The sequence below is a fragment of the Chrysemys picta genome, chromosome 3 (assembly GCF_011386835.1).
Source record: "Chrysemys picta bellii isolate R12L10 chromosome 3, ASM1138683v2, whole genome shotgun sequence".
In the NCBI taxonomy this organism is placed as follows: domain Eukaryota; kingdom Metazoa; phylum Chordata; order Testudines; family Emydidae; genus Chrysemys; species Chrysemys picta.
Window position 1 is genome coordinate 11,479,758 of NC_088793.1, and position 18,490 is coordinate 11,498,247.

Here is an 18,490-nt window from a genome sequence, read left to right on the forward strand (position 1 = left end):
CTCTGCTTACACTGCACCTGTTCTGTGAACGAGCAGAGGACTCAGTTCTCCAGGCCTGTCCATGTGGCACCTTTAATGAGCAGCGAATTCTTTCACTCACTCCCCGACCCCTTCCGCTTTTAAGTTGTCAGAATCTGAGACTCTGGCACCTCTCTGACCCAGCCACTAACTGCTTGTGATTACAAAGAAATGTACCCAGAAGGTGGGTTGTTATGTGATTCCTTACATCTAGTACTACGCGCCGTTGGAGGCAAGGCATTGGATTAGATGAACACTGGCCTGATCCAACATAGGTACTTCCTGTATTTCTCCTTTTGCCCAGGCTTATAGTTAAATCATCAACTAGTTACACGTGGACAAATCAATCCCAAACCAGTGAGGAGTTAGGTAGCTCATGCTGTTCCCTGTCACTGTGGAGCTTCCATTGTCTTCCTTCCTTGCTTGGGTGGGGGGAGAGAGAGATTTCTTGAGATTTTTGCTCTTAATACATGTATGTTTCAAGCATTCAAGTTGCAATTCTTGAACTTCTGATAGTAAGGCCTTCTGTCATGCATTGCTACACCCTGCTCTAGTCTGTGGGCGTCAGTAGATATGTTTGACTCATCATCCTCATGCTTTTGGTTGTCTCTTGTACTAGAGTTATGGCATAGCTTTATCATCTGTGAAATCTTTCTTCCATGAAGCCTTATCTTAAACAAGCGTGGAGCTCTGGTTTATGGGTTTTTCCAGAACCACCGAATAAAACTACTTCTAAGGAACATGTTTGCATTACATAGGTGACTAAAATGTTTTAAAACAGTATTGGTTACAGGTTAAAAATAAAACCCTCCTTCAAATGTTTGCCCCTTAAAGAAGTTTCAGCAGGAATCTGGAGTCCGAGGTTGTGAAGGTGGTGGGCAGGGAATCATAAACTGAAAGCTGAGGAGGCTGTGTGAGGGTCTTTCTCCTGAAAAGTGGCCTGCAGAATAATATTTTTTTTTAAGAAACGAGAAATCATTTAATCTAGTGTTCAGACATAAGGGCAATGAAAGATGGGTAGGAACTGAAAAGTGCATTTCCATGCAAGAGGAAAACAAGGGTTTGCAGCTGAAATGGGAAGAAAGGTAGAGAGCTATGGGCAGGCTTTTTCAAATAGCAGACTCTACCGAAGACCGTTCTTTGGCCACTTCAACAGCCAGACTATCCAGGTAAATGCTAAGAGGATAAGAGAGTGGGAAGGACAGTGAGGAGAGACGTCTGAGCTTGGCTGGTGCAAGTCCATGGAGGAACTAAAGGGGCAATTTTGACTTGGATCCTGAAGTTGCTGGGAGAGGCGTTTGAAGGCTGAGGTAAGCAGTTAACTTCACTGCAGGATGGGATTGTTAACCAACAGGGCTTCCGCTTTCCTTTAACAATGTGTAGAACTAAACTGGCTGAAGCACTAGCAGATGGATTGCTCCCTACAATATGCCACTGGCAGGGGCCCAGACTAGACAATCGAATGGATCTCCCCGTCTCTAACAGCTGATGCTTTGTTCCTTCTCCTAGGTAATGATGCGGAGCAGCCAGCCTCTCACAGGTACTAATGGGAGACGGTGTAAGGAAGATTCGGCGCTTATTAATGCCACCTTGAGGGCAGGAAAGCGTGGCTACATCATTGATACCCGTTCCCTGAATGTTGCTCAGCAGGCCAGAGCCAAAGGAGGCGGCTTTGAGCAGGAAGTGCAGTATCCTCAGTGGAGGCGAATTCACAAATCTGTTGAGAGGTAAGTGAAATAAGATGTCCGTCAGGGAATCCCATAGCCGCTTTCAGGCTGCCTTGAAGAACTAGGTTTTCTTGAACCAGCGTAGCTGCCTCACTGCTAACCTCCAGTGTAGACGTGCTGTGCTGGTGTTAAGTGTTGGCTTCCCCTGATTGGAAGGGCCCGATTCTCACCTGTGCCTGAGCTCTGCTTCCTGCAGCAGACTGGGGGTAGGCGGGCAGTCATCAAAGAGCTAATTATGGTTCCCTTATTTTCAGGGTCACTTGAGCCTTAAGACCACTCAGCTGCTCTGAGTCACACCACAGGTATAGGGTTCTTAATGTATCCTGCACCAATGGAGGATAGGCATAACAGAGCTGCACTCCTTCCCCCAACTTATGTCGGGCGTATAGAGGTAGCTGGTGTGGGAACTGGCTGCAGTAGCTTTACACTAGCAGTGTAGTTGCCCTATGGCAGGGAGATTCCTTGCTGGCCAGTTTTGGCCACAGTCCAGTCCTTTTGTGCCACCTGCACAGTGCAAAAGGCTGATCTCTTAAGAATCTTGGCTTAGAATCTTGACGCTGCATTAATGCATCTCCATTATTGTAGCTACACTAGAGCAAAAAACCAAAACCCCAGGGTAGGCATGACCTTAGGCCAGGTCTACACTAACCCCCTAATTCGAACTAAGGTACGCAACTTCAGCTACGTGAATAACGTAGCTGAAGTTCAAAGTACCTTAGTTCGAACTTACCTTGGTCCACACTCGGCAGGCAGGCTCCCCCGTCGACTCCGCGGTACTCCTCTTGCCGAGCTGGAGTACCGCAGTCGACGGCGAGCACTTCCGGGTTCGACTTATCGCGTCCAGACAAGACGCGATAAGTCGAACCCAGAAGTTTGATCGCTCGCCGCCGAACTACCGGGTAAGTGTAGCCAAGGCCTTAGAGAACTAAGGGAGTGAATAGAAGCTTTATGAATTGCTGCCATGTTTTTACAGCTCTTGTGAGCAGTTGAACTTGATGATGATTTTACAGACAGGCTTGAGTGTCGGTGCATTTTACTTTATATGCCCCTTTCTAAACACAAATTAAAAAGTTCAAGTTCATCTTGCTATCTCTGGTTATTAATTTCTTGGAACCAAATCTTTTATATCAAATCGTAATATGCTCTCTTCTTCTGCACGCCCCTCCATCCTCTTACTTCCCCACCACCACATTCATTCTCTCTCTCTCTCTCTCTCTCTCAATAGGTGTTAGACCATGTGACATTTAAATGTCTGATGGTCAGTAGATCTGTACCTTTAAATGTGCCTTAAGATCTCATAGCAGGAAGAGGATCAAAGAGAAACATTTAGTTCAACCTAAAGCACGCTGAGCACTGCAGCTTGCTAAGTCTTGCAAATGAAAGTCATAAGATCCTGTAAATATAAAGTATAACTTTTTTTCAGTTTCTTTGTGTGTACATAGTCTGTCTGTCTTAGTGTGGTTGTAGTCTGAAAGTGACTCTAAAAATGGCACTGTGGGATTCTATATTTGTCTCAATGACCTCAGATCACATCTTCTCAATTTACAAGTAAAGACTTGTTTTCTTACTACTCTTTGTCTTCTGCAGCACCCACAATAAAGATTTTGCAGTTGGAACTTGGTTAGCAAGTGTGTTGCAGTATGTGCCAGACTGGAATCCAGCTTTTTTTCTTCCCAGTATTGATTCAGCCATGTTATCTGGAATCAAAAGTAGCAAAAACTTATTTAGTCAGTGGATATAACAGAAAACACACAGGGTGCAGATAAATTCAGGAAGACGGTGCTAGTTGTTGTTTTTTTTTTTTCCCCTCATCGGGACATTTCAGAGCAGAACATGCCTTTTTAAGGAGTGGAATTGCTAGAGTTTAAGCACTGGTATTTTCCCATGATACTAAATTGTGACTCATTCACACTAAGAACAGATTTGTTGAACAAGAAAATATCACTTTAATAAAGTCATGCTTCTTACCATAACTTCTCTTGAAGCGTTGGTGTTTAAATCTGTATTTTGATTGGTTATCTTATGGATGTGTGAGCATGGTCTAATAGCTTCAGTAATATTGCTTGTGGACTAAATAATCTTTGCTTTCCTCAAAGGTATAATATTCTGCAGGAAAGTCTCATCAAACTTGTGGAAGCATGCAATGATCAATCACACAACATGGATCGCTGGCTTAGTAAACTGGAAGCCTCCAACTGGCTGACTCACATTAAAGAGATACTAACTGCGGCTTGTCTGGCTGCTCAGTGCATTGACAGGTAAATCCTCTCTCAGTTCGTGGTTACTATCTGTGATGCTGCTTGTTAAATATTCCTTTCGGCGGCAGCTACGGTATTTTACTACAGTATACTTTTTTTGCTTATTTCCATGTAAGACACCATTTTATCACCACCATGAAGGAGCAGTTTAGGCCAGGTCTAGGTTTTATTAGTACAAGCATGAGTGAGGAATCATAACAATTAGGGATGGACAATAGGTCATCTAGTCAAGATTGCTTCCTGTGTCATCTAATGTTTTGCCCAATCTAACCTATATCGCCAATAAAACTAGAGTTTACACAACTGAACTGCTGTTGTGACAACATATTAAGGACAGCTAAACTTGATCCTGTTTTGACCATGCATGTGCACATTCTTTACTCTATGAACATCCTTTCCATTGAGCTAGTCCAGTACTCAGTCGAATTTTAAATGACTAAAACAATGGGGCTTCCATCATTTCCTTTGCTGTCTTTCCCACAGTTTAACATATCTACGCTTTTTTGATATTCAAGCCAAATTTACTTCATACTTCTTTCTATCAGTCTAAGCAAATTTTCTCCTTTCTTTTAAAGGATCATGACTCCTCCAACCAGTCACTTAACCAAGCTATATATATATATTTGTAGAGTCATTCCTCAAACATTTTTCACCCCCTTAATCAGTTTTTTCCTTTTATCAAAATTTCCTCTGGTGTATTTGTTATCTAGGTGAGCAGAAGTGGATGTAGCAGTCTAGCTGTGGCCTGTTCACAGTTGTACGGGAAGGGGCCTATTTCCTCCCATCTCAGAGGATCTACGTCTTCTCTTTGCAAACAGGAAAAACATGCTCTTTGCAAATCTGTGGTCTGAAATGTAATTCAGTTTAGTTAAGAAAATGGCAGCCAACCACCGAGACGTGGCATTGAGACCTGATGCTGCTATGTTTAGTAAATATACCGGCAAGGAATTCAAACTGGAACAGGTTCAGAGAAGGGCTATTGGAATGATCAGAGTAATGGAGAGCCTGCCTTACAAGAGGAGACTTACGGAGCTTGGCTTGTTTAGCCTAGCAAAAGAGAGACTGAGGGGAGACATGATTGCTTTCTCTAAATATATCAGAGGGATAAACACCGGGGAGAGGGCACTTTTTTTTTTTTTTTTAGTTACGGGCCAATGTTGGTACAAGAACAAATGGATATAAACTGGTCATCAACAAGTTTAGGCTTTAAATTAGATGAAGGCTTCTAATCATCAGAGGAGTGAAGCTCTGGACCAGGCTTCCAAGGGGATTAGTGGGGGCAAAAAAACCTAACTTGTTTCAAGACTGAGCTCGATGAGTTTATGGAGGGGATGGTATGATGAGGTTGCCTACAATGGCAGATGGCCCATCCACGATTGCTATTAGCAAATATCTCCAATCGCCGGAGAAGGGGTACTGGATGGGGAGGGCTCTGAATTACTACAGAGAATTCTTTCCCAGGTGCCAAGATGCAACAGCCTGACCACATGATCTAACTGATGGCCATATTTGGGGTTGGGAAGGAATTTTTCCCCAGGTCAGATTGGCAGAGACTCTTGGGGATTTTCATCACTTTCTGCAGCATGGGGCACAGTTCACTTGCTTGTTTGAACTAGAGTAAATGGGGGATTCTCTGTAACTTGAAGTCTTTTTAAAAACACGATCTGAGAACTTCAGTAATTCAGCCGGAGGTTACGGGTCTATTACAGGAGTGGGTGGGTGAGGTTCTGTGGCCTGTGATGTGCAGGAGGTCGGACTAGATGATCATGATAGTCCCTTCTGGCCTTAAAGTCTGAGTCTATGAGCCTTGGGCAATGAGACAAAAGGATTGCACTAAAAACATCAAACCATGGCAATTACTTGCTTCCAACTTTATTATGGTGAAGGCCAATAACTCTCCTTTACATTGAGTGCAATGGAGCATTTATAACTCCTAGCAGATGAAAGAAGCAGATTGAGTTTATATGGAGTTGGCATTGGACAACCTGGAATTTCTGTGCTCTCAACCCCGTTTGGAAGCTAGTTGCTACTTTTGAGTAGACAATGCACTGAAGTTGTGTAATCCCCTTAGACGGAATGGTGGGAGATAGATTTACATCCTGGGACTGGGACTTTTCAGCTTGGAAAAGAGGAGACTAAGGGGGGATATGATAGAGGTATATAAAATCATGAATGGTGTGGAGAAAGTGAATAAGGAAAAGTTCTTTACTTGTTCCCATAATATAAGAACTAGGGGTCACCAAATGAAATTAATGGGCAGCAGGTTTAAAATAAATAAAAGGAAGTTCTTCACACAGCGCACAGTCAACTTGTGGAACTCCTTGCCTGAGGAGGTTGTGAAGGCTAGGACTATAACACGGTTTAAAAGAGAACTGGATAAATTCACGGAGGTTAAGTCCATTAATGGCTATTATCCAGGATGGGTAAGGAATGGTGTCCGTAGCCTCTGTTTGTCAGATGGTGGTGATGGACGGTAGAAGAGAGATCACTTGATCGTTACCTGTTAGGTGCCCCAGAGGCGTGAACCTGGCATTGGCCACTGTCAACAGACAGGATAGTGGGCTGGATGGATCTTTGGTCTGACCCAGTATGGCCAGTCTTATGTTCTCTTGCATCCCTGTGACAAGAAAGATAAAAGATCAGAACAATATTATCCTAGTTTGTCATTCTACAGGAAGCACATGGACATGTTTGTTCGCTTTTGCGTTTACTGGGAGAGGAGGGAAGAGAATGGTAGTGAAGTTGCTCTCCGTCTGGAACTACTGTAAAGCAAACTGAAAAAAAAATACATAAGGATTAATTTATTCATAGCTGTATCGCCCAAGTTCCTTTTGGATACACTATGCTAATTCTAGATGAAAGCATTACCATGGACTACATCTTTATGCCTCTGCTTTCTACTTCAAAACAAGTAGTAATAGCAGCAGAGCAATTAATTGGTGTCAGCACTGGCGCTTGCTTGATGGATTGCTCTTATTTACAAGCAGTTTATAGCTCAATTTAGGCCTCTGCACATGAACAAATACAACCTACCATTTAGTTTATTTTTTTTTTTAAAAAGCTAAAAGGGTATTTGCCCAAGTGAGCCAATCTTGTTATAGAATCATAGAGTATCAGGGTTGCAAGGGACCTCAGGAGGTCATCTAGTCCAACCCCCTGCTCAAAGCAGGACCAATCCCCAGACAGATTTTTCCCCAAATCCCTAAATGGCCCCCTCAAGGATTGAACTCTCAACCCTGGGTTTAGCAGGCCAATGCTCAAACCACTGAGCTATCCCTCATGTTTCAGGAGGGGGAGATGCAATAAGACAATTTTAAATAATGGCACAGGAAATTTGAAGGAGGAGCTTGGTGTGATATTTAGGGCACTTGGCCAGGTGTTGTATCGGAATGAATGCAGGGGGATGGGCTGTTCTGAAAAGTCAGTGGGAGCTGGGGGGAAGAACATATTGAATCTTAGCTGTATGTAAAGCAGTGGTGCCCAAACTTTTCCTGTTGTCGCCCCTCCCCCCCCTTACCAGTAATGGAATCTGTCCGTGTCCCCCTCCATTATTGTTCGGTTGGCTCAGCAGAAGAGCTTGGGCTGAAGGCAGAGCTGGGGGCTGAACTGGAGATGCAGGAGGAGCTGGGGCTAGAGACAGAGCTGGCCAGTAGACAGAGAGGGAAGAGCTGGGCTGGAGGCAGAGCTGGGGGCAGAGTGGAGCTGGAGTGGAGGTGGGGTCTGAGCCGGAACTGGGTTGGGGCAGGAGACGAAGTGGAGCTGCGGCTGGGGGCAAAGCGGGGTGGGGTGACGCTCCTTCCCGGTTCCACGTGTGGACTGGTCTGGGCCTCGCTGTGCGGGGGGACCCCCCCCCCGAAAGTTTTTCTGCGGCACCCCTAGGGGGCTGAGCCCCACACTTTGGGGACCACTGATGTAAACTATTACTCCACTTTCACTATAATTTCCTTAGACTTTTCACTTGCTTTATGGTCTTCTGATTCATCTGTACAGAGAGGTGTGTGATAATCATTACGCTTGGCTCTGAGGCAGAGCTAAGTGATCAACCAGAATATTTATTGTGCCTTTGTAGGGCAAGCCCTCTATTACATATTATCCCTGTCCATTTGTAGTTCTACTTTGTATTGCTGTAGCTTCTAAATACTCTAATAAGGAGCATCAGGAGTGTTAGATGCTCTACAAACACCCAAGAAGACATGGGCCCCGTAAAGATTCTGAAGAGGTTTCCAAGTGGCCTGTTCTTCCCAGGAGCGTCCTAGATGCCTAACTGAGCTTCTCGGCCTCCTGATCCCTTTTCTAATGGAGTTGGGATCAGTCTTTGGATACTGTCTATTTAATAGGGTGGATCCTAAGTTGATGGATCCAGGAAGACCTCTTCTGTGTGTGGATTCCCAAAGCACAGAGCCAGAAATTCTACTGAATCCTTAAATGATGTGAAGCATAGATGACACTATGGTCTGGGGCTGGAAAGAGTATCAATATTTTTTCCCTCACCCTTATAGGGGTGAGTTTGAGTGGGAAAGAAGGAATGGTTGATAAGCCACCTAATGTTGTCTAAGCCCACGGCAGGTGGGCTGATGTGTACTGAGAGCCTGGGCTTACCTACATCTTGCATATTTGGGTTCCTATTCTTGCCCTCTTGAATTTTCTCTCAGGGAAGGAGCATCAGTGTTAGTTCACGGGACTGAAGGAACTGATTCTACACTCCAGATAACTTCATTGGCTCAGATCATCTTGGATCCAAGGTGCAGGACCATACGTGGCTTTGAGGCTCTTATTGAGAGAGAGTGGCTGCAGGTGAGAGATGCTGTTTAGTTAGTGCTAAGAAAAATGTATGTGTGGACGTCACTTGATTGAGGCGCTCACAAGTTGTTGTTCAATGTGTGTATTGTGATAGAGCCTCAGGCCTCAAACATGTTGAACCGCATTGTGCTGGACGCTGTTATTGCATGTCTTGATACCTGGGGCACCAGTGTAGCTATCTCCCATTGGCTTTCTGTCAATGGAGTCTTGTGCACTAGCTGTCCTTCCCCGTTGGCGCTGAGAGGGATCTCTCAATAATGTGAGGATTTCCGAGCCCCTCTCCCATGTCAAGGATACTGTTGCAGTTGTAAATTTAACAAATAATTCTGCTCTTCGTAGTTCATTGCAGCTGGTGTTCTCAGCCAGGCGTTTTTCCTTGCATGATCAGCAATTTCATAATCTGCTAAATCAATGGTCCCCAACCTTTTTGTGGCCAGTAGCCACGTGCATGTTTTCAGAAGAGTGTGGCGGGCGCCAACAATTTTTCAAGGCTTATTTTGTATTTGTACATTAAATAATACGAAAAACATCATATTTAATATTACATAATATATGAATCTAGAGAGAAGCCGCGAGGACAGAGAACACCGGCGCCCGCAGCCCTGGAGTACTCTGTCCCCAGCAGGCGTGGGGCCCCGGCTTCTCTCCTCTGCTGGGCACTAGGTGGGCCCCGCGCCTGCCGGGAACAGAGAACCCCAGTGCCTGCAGCCTGAGTTCTCTGTCCCCGTCAGGCCAGTGGCCGTGGCTTCTCTCCCCTGCTGGGCATTAAGCAGGCGCACATAAATACCCTGGCGGGCGCCATGGCACCCGCGGGCACCGCGTTGGAGACCACTGTGCTAAATAGTCTTCAGTGCATATTCTTGTAGTCTGATGAAATGTGATATTACTTGCATACCTCTAGTATCACTGAAAAGTGCAGCGGATTGACACTGCAATTCACTATTGTTAGCTTGAAGCCGAATTGCACCTGTTACGTGATATTAACATGATGCAGTGGGACACAGTATCACAGATAGAAATAGTTATGCAGAAATCTTGTGCTTTTCCTCCTATAACATACCCCTCCTATTGCTTTGTATATAACCTATTGTTCTTCATTTCTTGCTTATAGGCTGGTCACCCATTTCAGCAGCGCTGTGCTCAGTCCGCCTACTCCAACAGCAAGCAGAAATGGGAGTCCCCCGTGTTTTTCCTTTTCTTGGACTGCGTGTGGCAGACCCTCCGTCAGTTCCCTTGCTCTTTTGAATTCAATGGACACTTCCTCATCATGCTCTTCGAAAACGCCTACGCCTCGCAGTTTGGCACGTTTCTGGGCAACAACGAAAGTGAAAGGTTGGTGAAGAGAAGTGTTTGGTGCTCCTGGAAATCAGGCCGCGCCCCGTTACAGATGTTCTGTTGGTTTGAAAGAGAGAGTGGCCGGTAGCTGTCTCCTAGGTTTGAAAGACCTGTCTGTTTTAAAAAATCCAGGATCTTTCAGTCGTCTTCCCTTAAAATAAATGGAAGTTCTGTCTGTGATACTTATCTGGCCCCTATTACTGTGGTATGTGAGCACCACACAATCTTTAATAGATTTTCCTCACCGCACCCTGTGAGGTAGGCCAGGGCTGTTATCCCCACTTACAGATGGAGAGGCTGAGGCCTGCATGCACAAAAGGAATTGGGCACCTGTGTCTGTTTTAGACTCTGCTGCAAAGTACAAAACTCCCCCTGAATCTGTTAGGCCCCTAAACTTACTCAGCACCTAAGTTTTTGCACTAAAAGTTCCCTTGCTGTCTTTGTATCAGCCTCTGGGCATGTACACTACTGCTTCGTTCTAGAAGTACAAATGCCTGTTTCCTGTCTAAGCCCCAGAGCAATTCCCAAGCCAGGGGAAGACAGGCATTCAGCCTAAGTCACATGCGGGGCCTCATCCGGTCGATGTGCTCAGAGGGTGCCTACTGGATTGGCCCCTCAAGTGTGGGGGTGGGAGGAACAGGAGTTCCCTCATAACTTTTAGCCCAGTGGGTTGGATACTCATCTGGGCAGTGGCAGCAAACGCCTAGTTCAAGTCCTCCCTCTCTTTGATGGAGAGAAGGGATTTGAATAAGGATGTGCTACCTCCCAAGTCAGTGCTCTAAGCATTGGGCTATAGGAAATTCTGATGTGGGGCCCACTCAAGTCTCACCTTTTTGAAGCTGTTGCGCTGTGGATAAATAGTCATTCGAGCAGGGAGACTGGATCCTGGGTCTCCCACAGGAGTGCTGTAAGCCCCAGGGTGTAGAGTCACTCTCGTGTTTGTGCGTGCTGTCTTGCCCCCTCCCCTCCTTCTCCTCCCACTTCCCCTCCCCCTCCCCCCCCGGACTCTTTGGGAGAGTAGAACAAGCATGAGAACAGCTCTGTAGCCTGGTGGTTACGGCACTCATCCAGGATCCAGTCGCCCTGCTCCAGTGAGAAATCACCCAGAGTGCTGGCTTTTGTGGATTGCAGTCTAAGGTGCCTCTCTAGCCCCACTCAGTGTCTAGGAGCCAGGCACCTAACTTGGGCTCTTTGAATCCCAGTGATTTTACAGGTGCCTGAAAGTTAGGTGCTGTGACACTGAGAATCACAGCGCCTGACAACTCCTGTGCATCCAGGCCTAAGTGACTTGACAGACAGCCTGTAATAGAGCTGGTAGCCGAACCCAGCTCTCCCAAGTCCTGGGCTAGTGCCCGAACCACTGGACCATCTCTTCAGTCTGCGAAGTGGAGAATGTAGTCAATAGCTTTAATTTATATAGCTTCTGGCATGCAAACTGTCCCAACCCCCTTTACTACGCTAAGTCCTGGTACAAAGATGCATATGACCACCCAGGATAGGGTCATGCCCTGTGTAGGTTTTGATTCACTGTGTCTGTCTGACAGTAAATTGTGAAAGCTCTTGCTTGTTGAATGGCCTCTGTCAGATAGCACGTGCCGTGGTGCGTCCTGCCACAAGAGGGACCCTATACACAGTTCTAGTAGTAACCTCACTTTCACTTACACCGAGAATTGCACTATGAGGCAGAATCTGCAGACCCACCCTCCCCTCCGTTTTGGTAGCAAACAGAGCAAATATGGTTGTCAAACTATTTCATGGGGTCAGGTTGTTCATAAGAGAAGATGGCTGATTTCTGCCCCCACCGATAAATGAGCTCTCTTCTCTGCCCTCTTGTTTTGAATTACATGAAATTGTCCCTACAGAATGCAATAACTTGGCGTACTAGTGTGACCTGTCAGTATCATTTCACTGTCTTGGCTCTCTCTTCATTAACAATCTGAGTTATCACAGTCCCTCAGCATTCACAGCATGTGGAAGACTTGCAGATAGTTTAGTTCCCAGGGATGTACCTGATTAACGCAAATGAGAGTGCACAGTTGTGAAGACAAGACAATTCAGTAATATTGGTCTGTCCCAGGTGTAAACTGAAGCTACCACAGAAGACTATGTCCTTGTGGTCTTGGGTGAATCAGCCTTACGAACTGAGCAAATTCAAGAATCCTCTGTTTGAGGCCAACAGTCTCGTCATCTGGCCGTCTGTCGCGCCACAGAGCCTGCAGCTTTGGGAAGGTAAATCAGGCTTCTTTTGTATTGTGTTTTTGTGATAACAGAAATTCTCCTAATTGTCCACTCCATCGTACCTTTATACCTACAACTTGACATCTAAGGGCATGATCCAACTCCCATTGAAATCAATTATTACAAACAACTTCTAACACCCAGCACCCCAGGAGACATGGTGCCGCCTCCTACCACTTCTTAGGCACTACAGGTGCTATGAAACTTCTTACCCAAGGGCAACAGACTGAGCCTTTTTGGACAGTTAGTGCAACCTAAGTTGTTCCTTACTTACATATTTCTAAGGTGAATGCTCCCTCTTCTTTCCTTTTATCCTTCCCACCCACCCAAGCATTCCCAAGGTTAGAGTCATGATTCAGTCCTCTAGCCATACAAACTCCTGAATGTGAATCTATGATCCCATCCAAGATTTACGTTAGCACTAAACTAAAGTGAGGAGTGGAATCAGTCCAAGGTGGAGACTGAATATTGACCTGTCAGACAAGGCTACTTGGAAAGCCAAAGTCTAGATCTCTCTAACCACTGACTTTTTAAAAAAAGAGAAATAGTGAACCCGTTGCGGTTATTGTCTATGGTTCAAAGCATTGTTTAGGTAAGTCCTTAAGAATTCTGATGTTGGTCCGTAGCACTCTGCATTTGTAAAGCACTGTATGAATCTTCCCTAACTAGCAGTTTCCTCCTGGTGACACTAGTCGATTCTGACTTTCCCCCTCTCTTTGGGGCTTTAGGTGTCTTTCTCCGTTGGAATAGGTCCTCCAAGTTTCTGGACGAAGCCTGCGAAGAAATGAACAACATCATAGAGTACAACAAGGAACTTCAGGCAAAAGTCAATGCACTGAGGAGGCAGTTAGCAGAACTGGAAACAGATGATGGGATGCAGGAAAGCTCCTGAGATCTTGCAAGGCTTTGGACACCAGGTCTTTCCTTTCAACTCACCTTTACACTAAAGACTAAACAGAGAATGTGCATGTGTTGCAGAACCCTCTGGTGCAATTGCTCCTCAACCCTTCACTGCTGAAACCCTCACTTTACACTATCTACATCTCTTCCGTTTGGGATGGGTCTCTTGTTTTTTGTTTACAGGGAAAGTGCACTATTCAGCATAGTGTTCTCTTGACCGTCGCTGTCTTTAATAAATTGTGTACAGTTTCAGCATAAGCTTTGTCTCTTACCTCTGTCAAAGTTTGTACAGACCAGGATGGGTCAGGAGATGGATGTGTTATGTTTAAGTTGGGGACCATTTTTTGACCTCTAAACATTTATTTGTAAGAGTATTAAATATTTTTCTGAGTGGTCGGTGAAGGCATTTTTGTCTAAGTTGCCTTTTTTGAGATTAGTTAAGGCAGCGTTGTGTTCAGTGATGCTTATTTTTGGTTGGTTCTGATGTTGCGTTTCATACATTCTATGTTCCTTTTATCCAGAAAGGCAGTGAGGACGCAAACGCGGTTTAAAATGCCTCCGGTTTCTGGCAGTTACATGAAACCTCCTGTACACTTGACAAATAAGCATGTGGTGTTTGAATTAAGGAACCGGAATTGGCTTGGTGGGGCTAACTGAAACAGAAGCCAGGTGAGAAGTTTGTATGCAGTGTAGAACTTGTCAGGATTGTTCTGCCAGGCTCTCTGCCTTGACTTTCAGTTGCATTGTCTCTGTGTGTCATGAACAAATATCTCCGAAGGGATAACAAACTATTCATATCCCACCTGGAAAACAAACAGGGCAAATTGCTAGCAGAGGCATTCATTTGTTAGTGAATAAACTAGTAACCAGAGCACACTGCCCTTTTGGGGAGTTCTGATTGCACTGGCCTTTTTTAAAGGTTTGAACTGATCCATTGTGATGCTAAGGTGCAAAAATCCCTATGGGTACTTTTAAAAACACCCCCTTTGCTCCAGATGTATTTTTGTCTTGCATACTTCTGCGAGGCCTTTTATCTGCTTTGGCAAACGTGATCCAGCAACGTCTTAGAAATGTGTTTTCGATTAAAATTTGTAGCTGCTAAAAACGGCTTGCAGTGTCCAATTCTCCATGTTAAAAATGTTTGATTTCTGGGGCTGCTTTCTGCATTTCGGTGGTTTAGTCTGTGCTTTCATCAACATTTTAAAGGGATGGTCAAGGCTAGGCCTTGAGAATTATTTAACTTACGTAGACTGTTCCACTTGATTCCAAGTGGCTTGGTGTCTGTAGAACAATTATTTTCCCCTAAGGGAAGTGGAGGGCTGTCTCTTCAACCCACAAGGATCCTTTCCTCCTCCTCCCTGGTTTAGCACCTCTAGAAGGGAGTAGAGCCTGATAACCTGGTATGTGGGCCCAACTGACTGAATACGTTCTTGTTGGGATGAGGAGACTAGCTGAGGAAGCACCTAGAATTCCCTCAAGTCATTCCCAAGAGACATTGTTGTATATGGCAATCCGATGGGATGGATCTCAGGTCCAGTCGCTGGCAAAGGAGCAGCTGCAGGCTGCTTTATGCGCCATGCGGTAGCCTTTACTACAGGAAGTAATATGTATTGCTCACTGCAGAGCCCAGGAGCATCTGAGCATCAGCCGCAAGGAAGGCTATTTTTTGTCAGGTTGGCTATGGGGATGGCAGTGGCATGCGTTTGCCAGTTTGCTTATAGCACAACTTGACATAAATCTGGCTTTAAGGTGGCTTCCTTAACAGAGCTGTAGCAAGAATAGTTCAATTATTCCCTGCTTTTTTTGCTGCATTCATCCCCAAAATTCCCAGGCTGGACTGTTTAAAGCAAGTGCCATCAAGTGGGGCAACTAGACACGTTCCTTAATAATTAAGGCTTAAAAACATTTTGAGTGGACAGCAACCAGTCACGTTAGTCTTAGCTGGAAAACAAGCCCCGAAAGTGAATGTATAACTTCCAATTTTTGTTTTGTGACTTTAAGCCACGATTACCCCGTCACTACTGTTGAGATGTACCGATGGAAAATTTTTCCCAGTAAGGTAGAATGTGTTCCCTTTGGAGCTGGTACTGGAGGCTGTTCGAAATGGAGGCTTAAAATGATTGTTTAAAAAATAAAAGCTTATAAACTTCAAAACTACCAAGTCCATAAATGGTCATTACAAGAAATAAACCAAACACAACTACTGGCCAAGGCAAAGGTGTAGGAGGTTTGAATTTAATAGGACAATGAGGCTGGGTGCTTTTTTTTTTTTTTAAGTTCCACGTTGGCCTAATTTTGTTCCTAGTGAAGACAACAGCCGTAGAATTAGACTAATGTGGCACGTTCTAGGGTGCCCGCTTTGTGTTTAACTCAATATTTTACAGTATTTTTATTCTTAAAGTGGATTGGCTTGTATTTAAAAAAAAAACACTTGCTTAATAGACATATTTGAATGATGAAGACTAAACTACTTTAAGAATGTAATCTGCCGAAAATCCTGGTTTCTAAATATGTTCTTAATCAAGGGTTTAAAATATTTTCTATATTACTTGACAGTGAGTGACCTTTAAATATCACTGTGCTGCCTTGTATTATAAAAATCCTTTTTCTAAAACATTCTGCCCTGGGCTGATCTAAATTTAGTCCCAAAATGATCTCGTTTTATTGCAAACACTAGTTTGGCAGCTTTTTATCTAACCGGGTAATGAAAGATAAGAATACATACAATTTGTTTAAAGGTGCTTGTTTAATTAAAATGGTTTACCAGGGAGATGGATGTTCAGATTCTCATGTTAAACATTTTTGGGATGTTTTTGAGGGGGTGGGGTGGGAGGGCACCTTGGATCCTAAAACTTAAGACATGCGGGGCTCAGGTTTTTCCTGTGGTGACTAGTGATCTCCGGTGCCTGTTGGTGACATGTAAAAGGGTTTTCAGAACTTCTGACTACAGCCCTCAAAAGTCCAGACCCTTTCACGTGTATCAAATATAGACCCTCCCTCCCCCCAAATCACTAGCTACTCTTTAAAACCCTGGCTGAGTTCGCTGTACCTGCTCAGTTACATTACTTTTAACAAATATTTTCAGAATTTTGTTACTATGGATACCATGAGTCCGAAATATGTAATTACCAGCCATATTGGAATGGCTCAGAAGAGATTATTTGGCTCCATATTAGACTATCCATAAAACACATTTTTAAAGGTTTTGTAACTTCCAAATGTAGCAATGATATATAAGACAGCAGCAAAGAGACTTTTTGGCCTCAATGCATGGTGGTTCCAGTCTCTCTTGCAAACAGCATGCATCTTTTGAGTAGCCAGCCGTGACAGCTAACAAAAGGCAGAGAAATCTCACGTGAGGCTGGCGTTTCATCCTAACCTTGTGCTACTGAACTGCATTCACCCCAAATGACATGAGTGTTTCCCTCGATTTAGCATTAGTTTGGATCACAACCATAATACTGTTGATGGCACTGATTGCTTTTATTATTCCCATTGTTTCAGCCTTTATATTTCAATTTTGTTCACAGCAGGAAAAAAAAAAATCAAGGGAGGTGGATAATTAGTTTTCTTCCAAATGGACACCTTCCCCGTTCCCTTTAAATTGTGGAATTGGGCGGGATCGTGCGCGGCACTTTGCAGGATTGCTGGATCAGGGTCCAGAGTTCTCCATACCTTGCAAGATCAAAACCCAACAGCGTATATGTGTTCTTAGAAGTGGTGTAATATCCCCTATGTAAAATTCCCCTCTAGTAGTCTTCACCTCTCTATCACCTTCCAGGTTTTAGGGTGGGGTGACCACAGATAATCCAGGCTGGGGTCCTCAGATTCTTCTCCCACTTGTATCTTTATTCTGGGGCCACGAGGTTTACTCCCATAATAAATGTTTACAATCAGCAATGGAGCACTCTTCTTTTGGAAGGGTGGCACGAGCTGGGCCCAGTTACATTTACCTGTGTTGCCCCATGAGAGACCTGAAGTGTTGTTTGGTGCAGGTAGTCACTTGCCTTCAGGTTGGACCTGAGCTGTAAGCATTGTGTGGTAAGAACCAAGCCTGGGTCTTCAGCCTGGCAGTGCCTTGTGCTGTTGCCAAGACACCTGCTTCAATTCTCTTTTGTACATACCTATATGTGTATATAGAGTTATAAATGTAATTAACACGCTGGACCTAGTACTCCTAAACCTCAAGGAAGTATAGAAACTTAATGGGGACACGTTGCCGTTTACCAAAAATAGAATGAACTTGCACAGCGTAGTGAACAACACAAAGGGAATATGTACTTTCGATAGACAGGTATTTTGATTGTATTATTGATCTAACGTTTGAATGTGGCAATCTGTTAAAGTGCACTATTGTCCACGTTGCATACAATATAATTTGCACTGCATAGCATATCAACATCTGTAATGTATGCTTCTGTTAAAGCCTTGGAAAGTGCTATCATGTACAGGTTCCTGTACAGTGGAAAATGTCTATATATTAGAAATTTTTTTGTAACTGTGATATTGAATAGCACTGTTTGTTACGTACTATACATGATGTATCCATTAACTAGTATGAGCTAAGTAGTAAGTGCGTTCTGTCCGAAAACCTGGAATCTCTAATCAGAGTTGGCTGCTGCATCAAACTTAATTTAAAATGAACCGTGTAACAGGAATTGTGTGCTATTATGTTAGATGTCTGTTGTTTGTGAACAGAATCCCAGCCACCACTACGCAGAATATATCACAAAAGGCTAATGAATCTGAGGAAAATACATTGGCTGAAATTCTGTTCAGCTCTTTGGAAAAACGAAGATACAAAATGGCTGTAAATTTTTGCTTAGACTTGTTGAGAATGTAGTGTAAATTGTCTGAATTAAAACCTTCGAGACTTGAAAAGAAATCCTTGAATTACAAAGTTTGGGTCTTTTCTTGTCAGCGTTGTCTTCATAAAGTGTGTGTGTGTGTGTGACAACATGGTCTCTAACAACATTCGCTCAGACTGGAATGTTAAACGGTTTGGTGCAGTGTGGGGTGGGGGTTCAGATAAGGTAGCTCCATATTGCAGGGCTGCACAAACAATAGAGTTAAGTTGTTTGAGGCATGTAACTGGTTGCTGGCCTTTGGGCATGTCCTTGCATTCCAGTGCCCTCTTCCAAGGCTTGACCTTCTAGTAAAGGATGCTGGGAGTTGTAGTCTCCACAGATGGATAAAGGGTCAGCTGATTATCAC

At 44.2% G+C, this 18,490-nt stretch overlaps 1 protein-coding gene across 1 annotated transcript in view; it reads left to right on the top strand.

Moving 5' to 3' along the window:
• The window catches only part of MTMR9 (myotubularin related protein 9), a 33,433-nt gene extending 15,272 nt beyond the window's left edge, over positions 1-18,161 (top strand). The window contains exons 5-10 of the mRNA XM_005290662.4: positions 1,528-1,745; positions 3,842-4,003; positions 8,656-8,797; positions 9,915-10,135; positions 12,216-12,367; positions 13,105-18,161. Coding sequence (XP_005290719.1) covers positions 1,528-1,745; positions 3,842-4,003; positions 8,656-8,797; positions 9,915-10,135; positions 12,216-12,367; positions 13,105-13,268 — 1,059 coding nt within the window. The 3' untranslated portion in view covers positions 13,269-18,161. The remainder of the gene's footprint in view (positions 1-1,527; positions 1,746-3,841; positions 4,004-8,655; positions 8,798-9,914; positions 10,136-12,215; positions 12,368-13,104) is intronic.
• Positions 18,162-18,490: the final 329 nt, after the last annotated feature.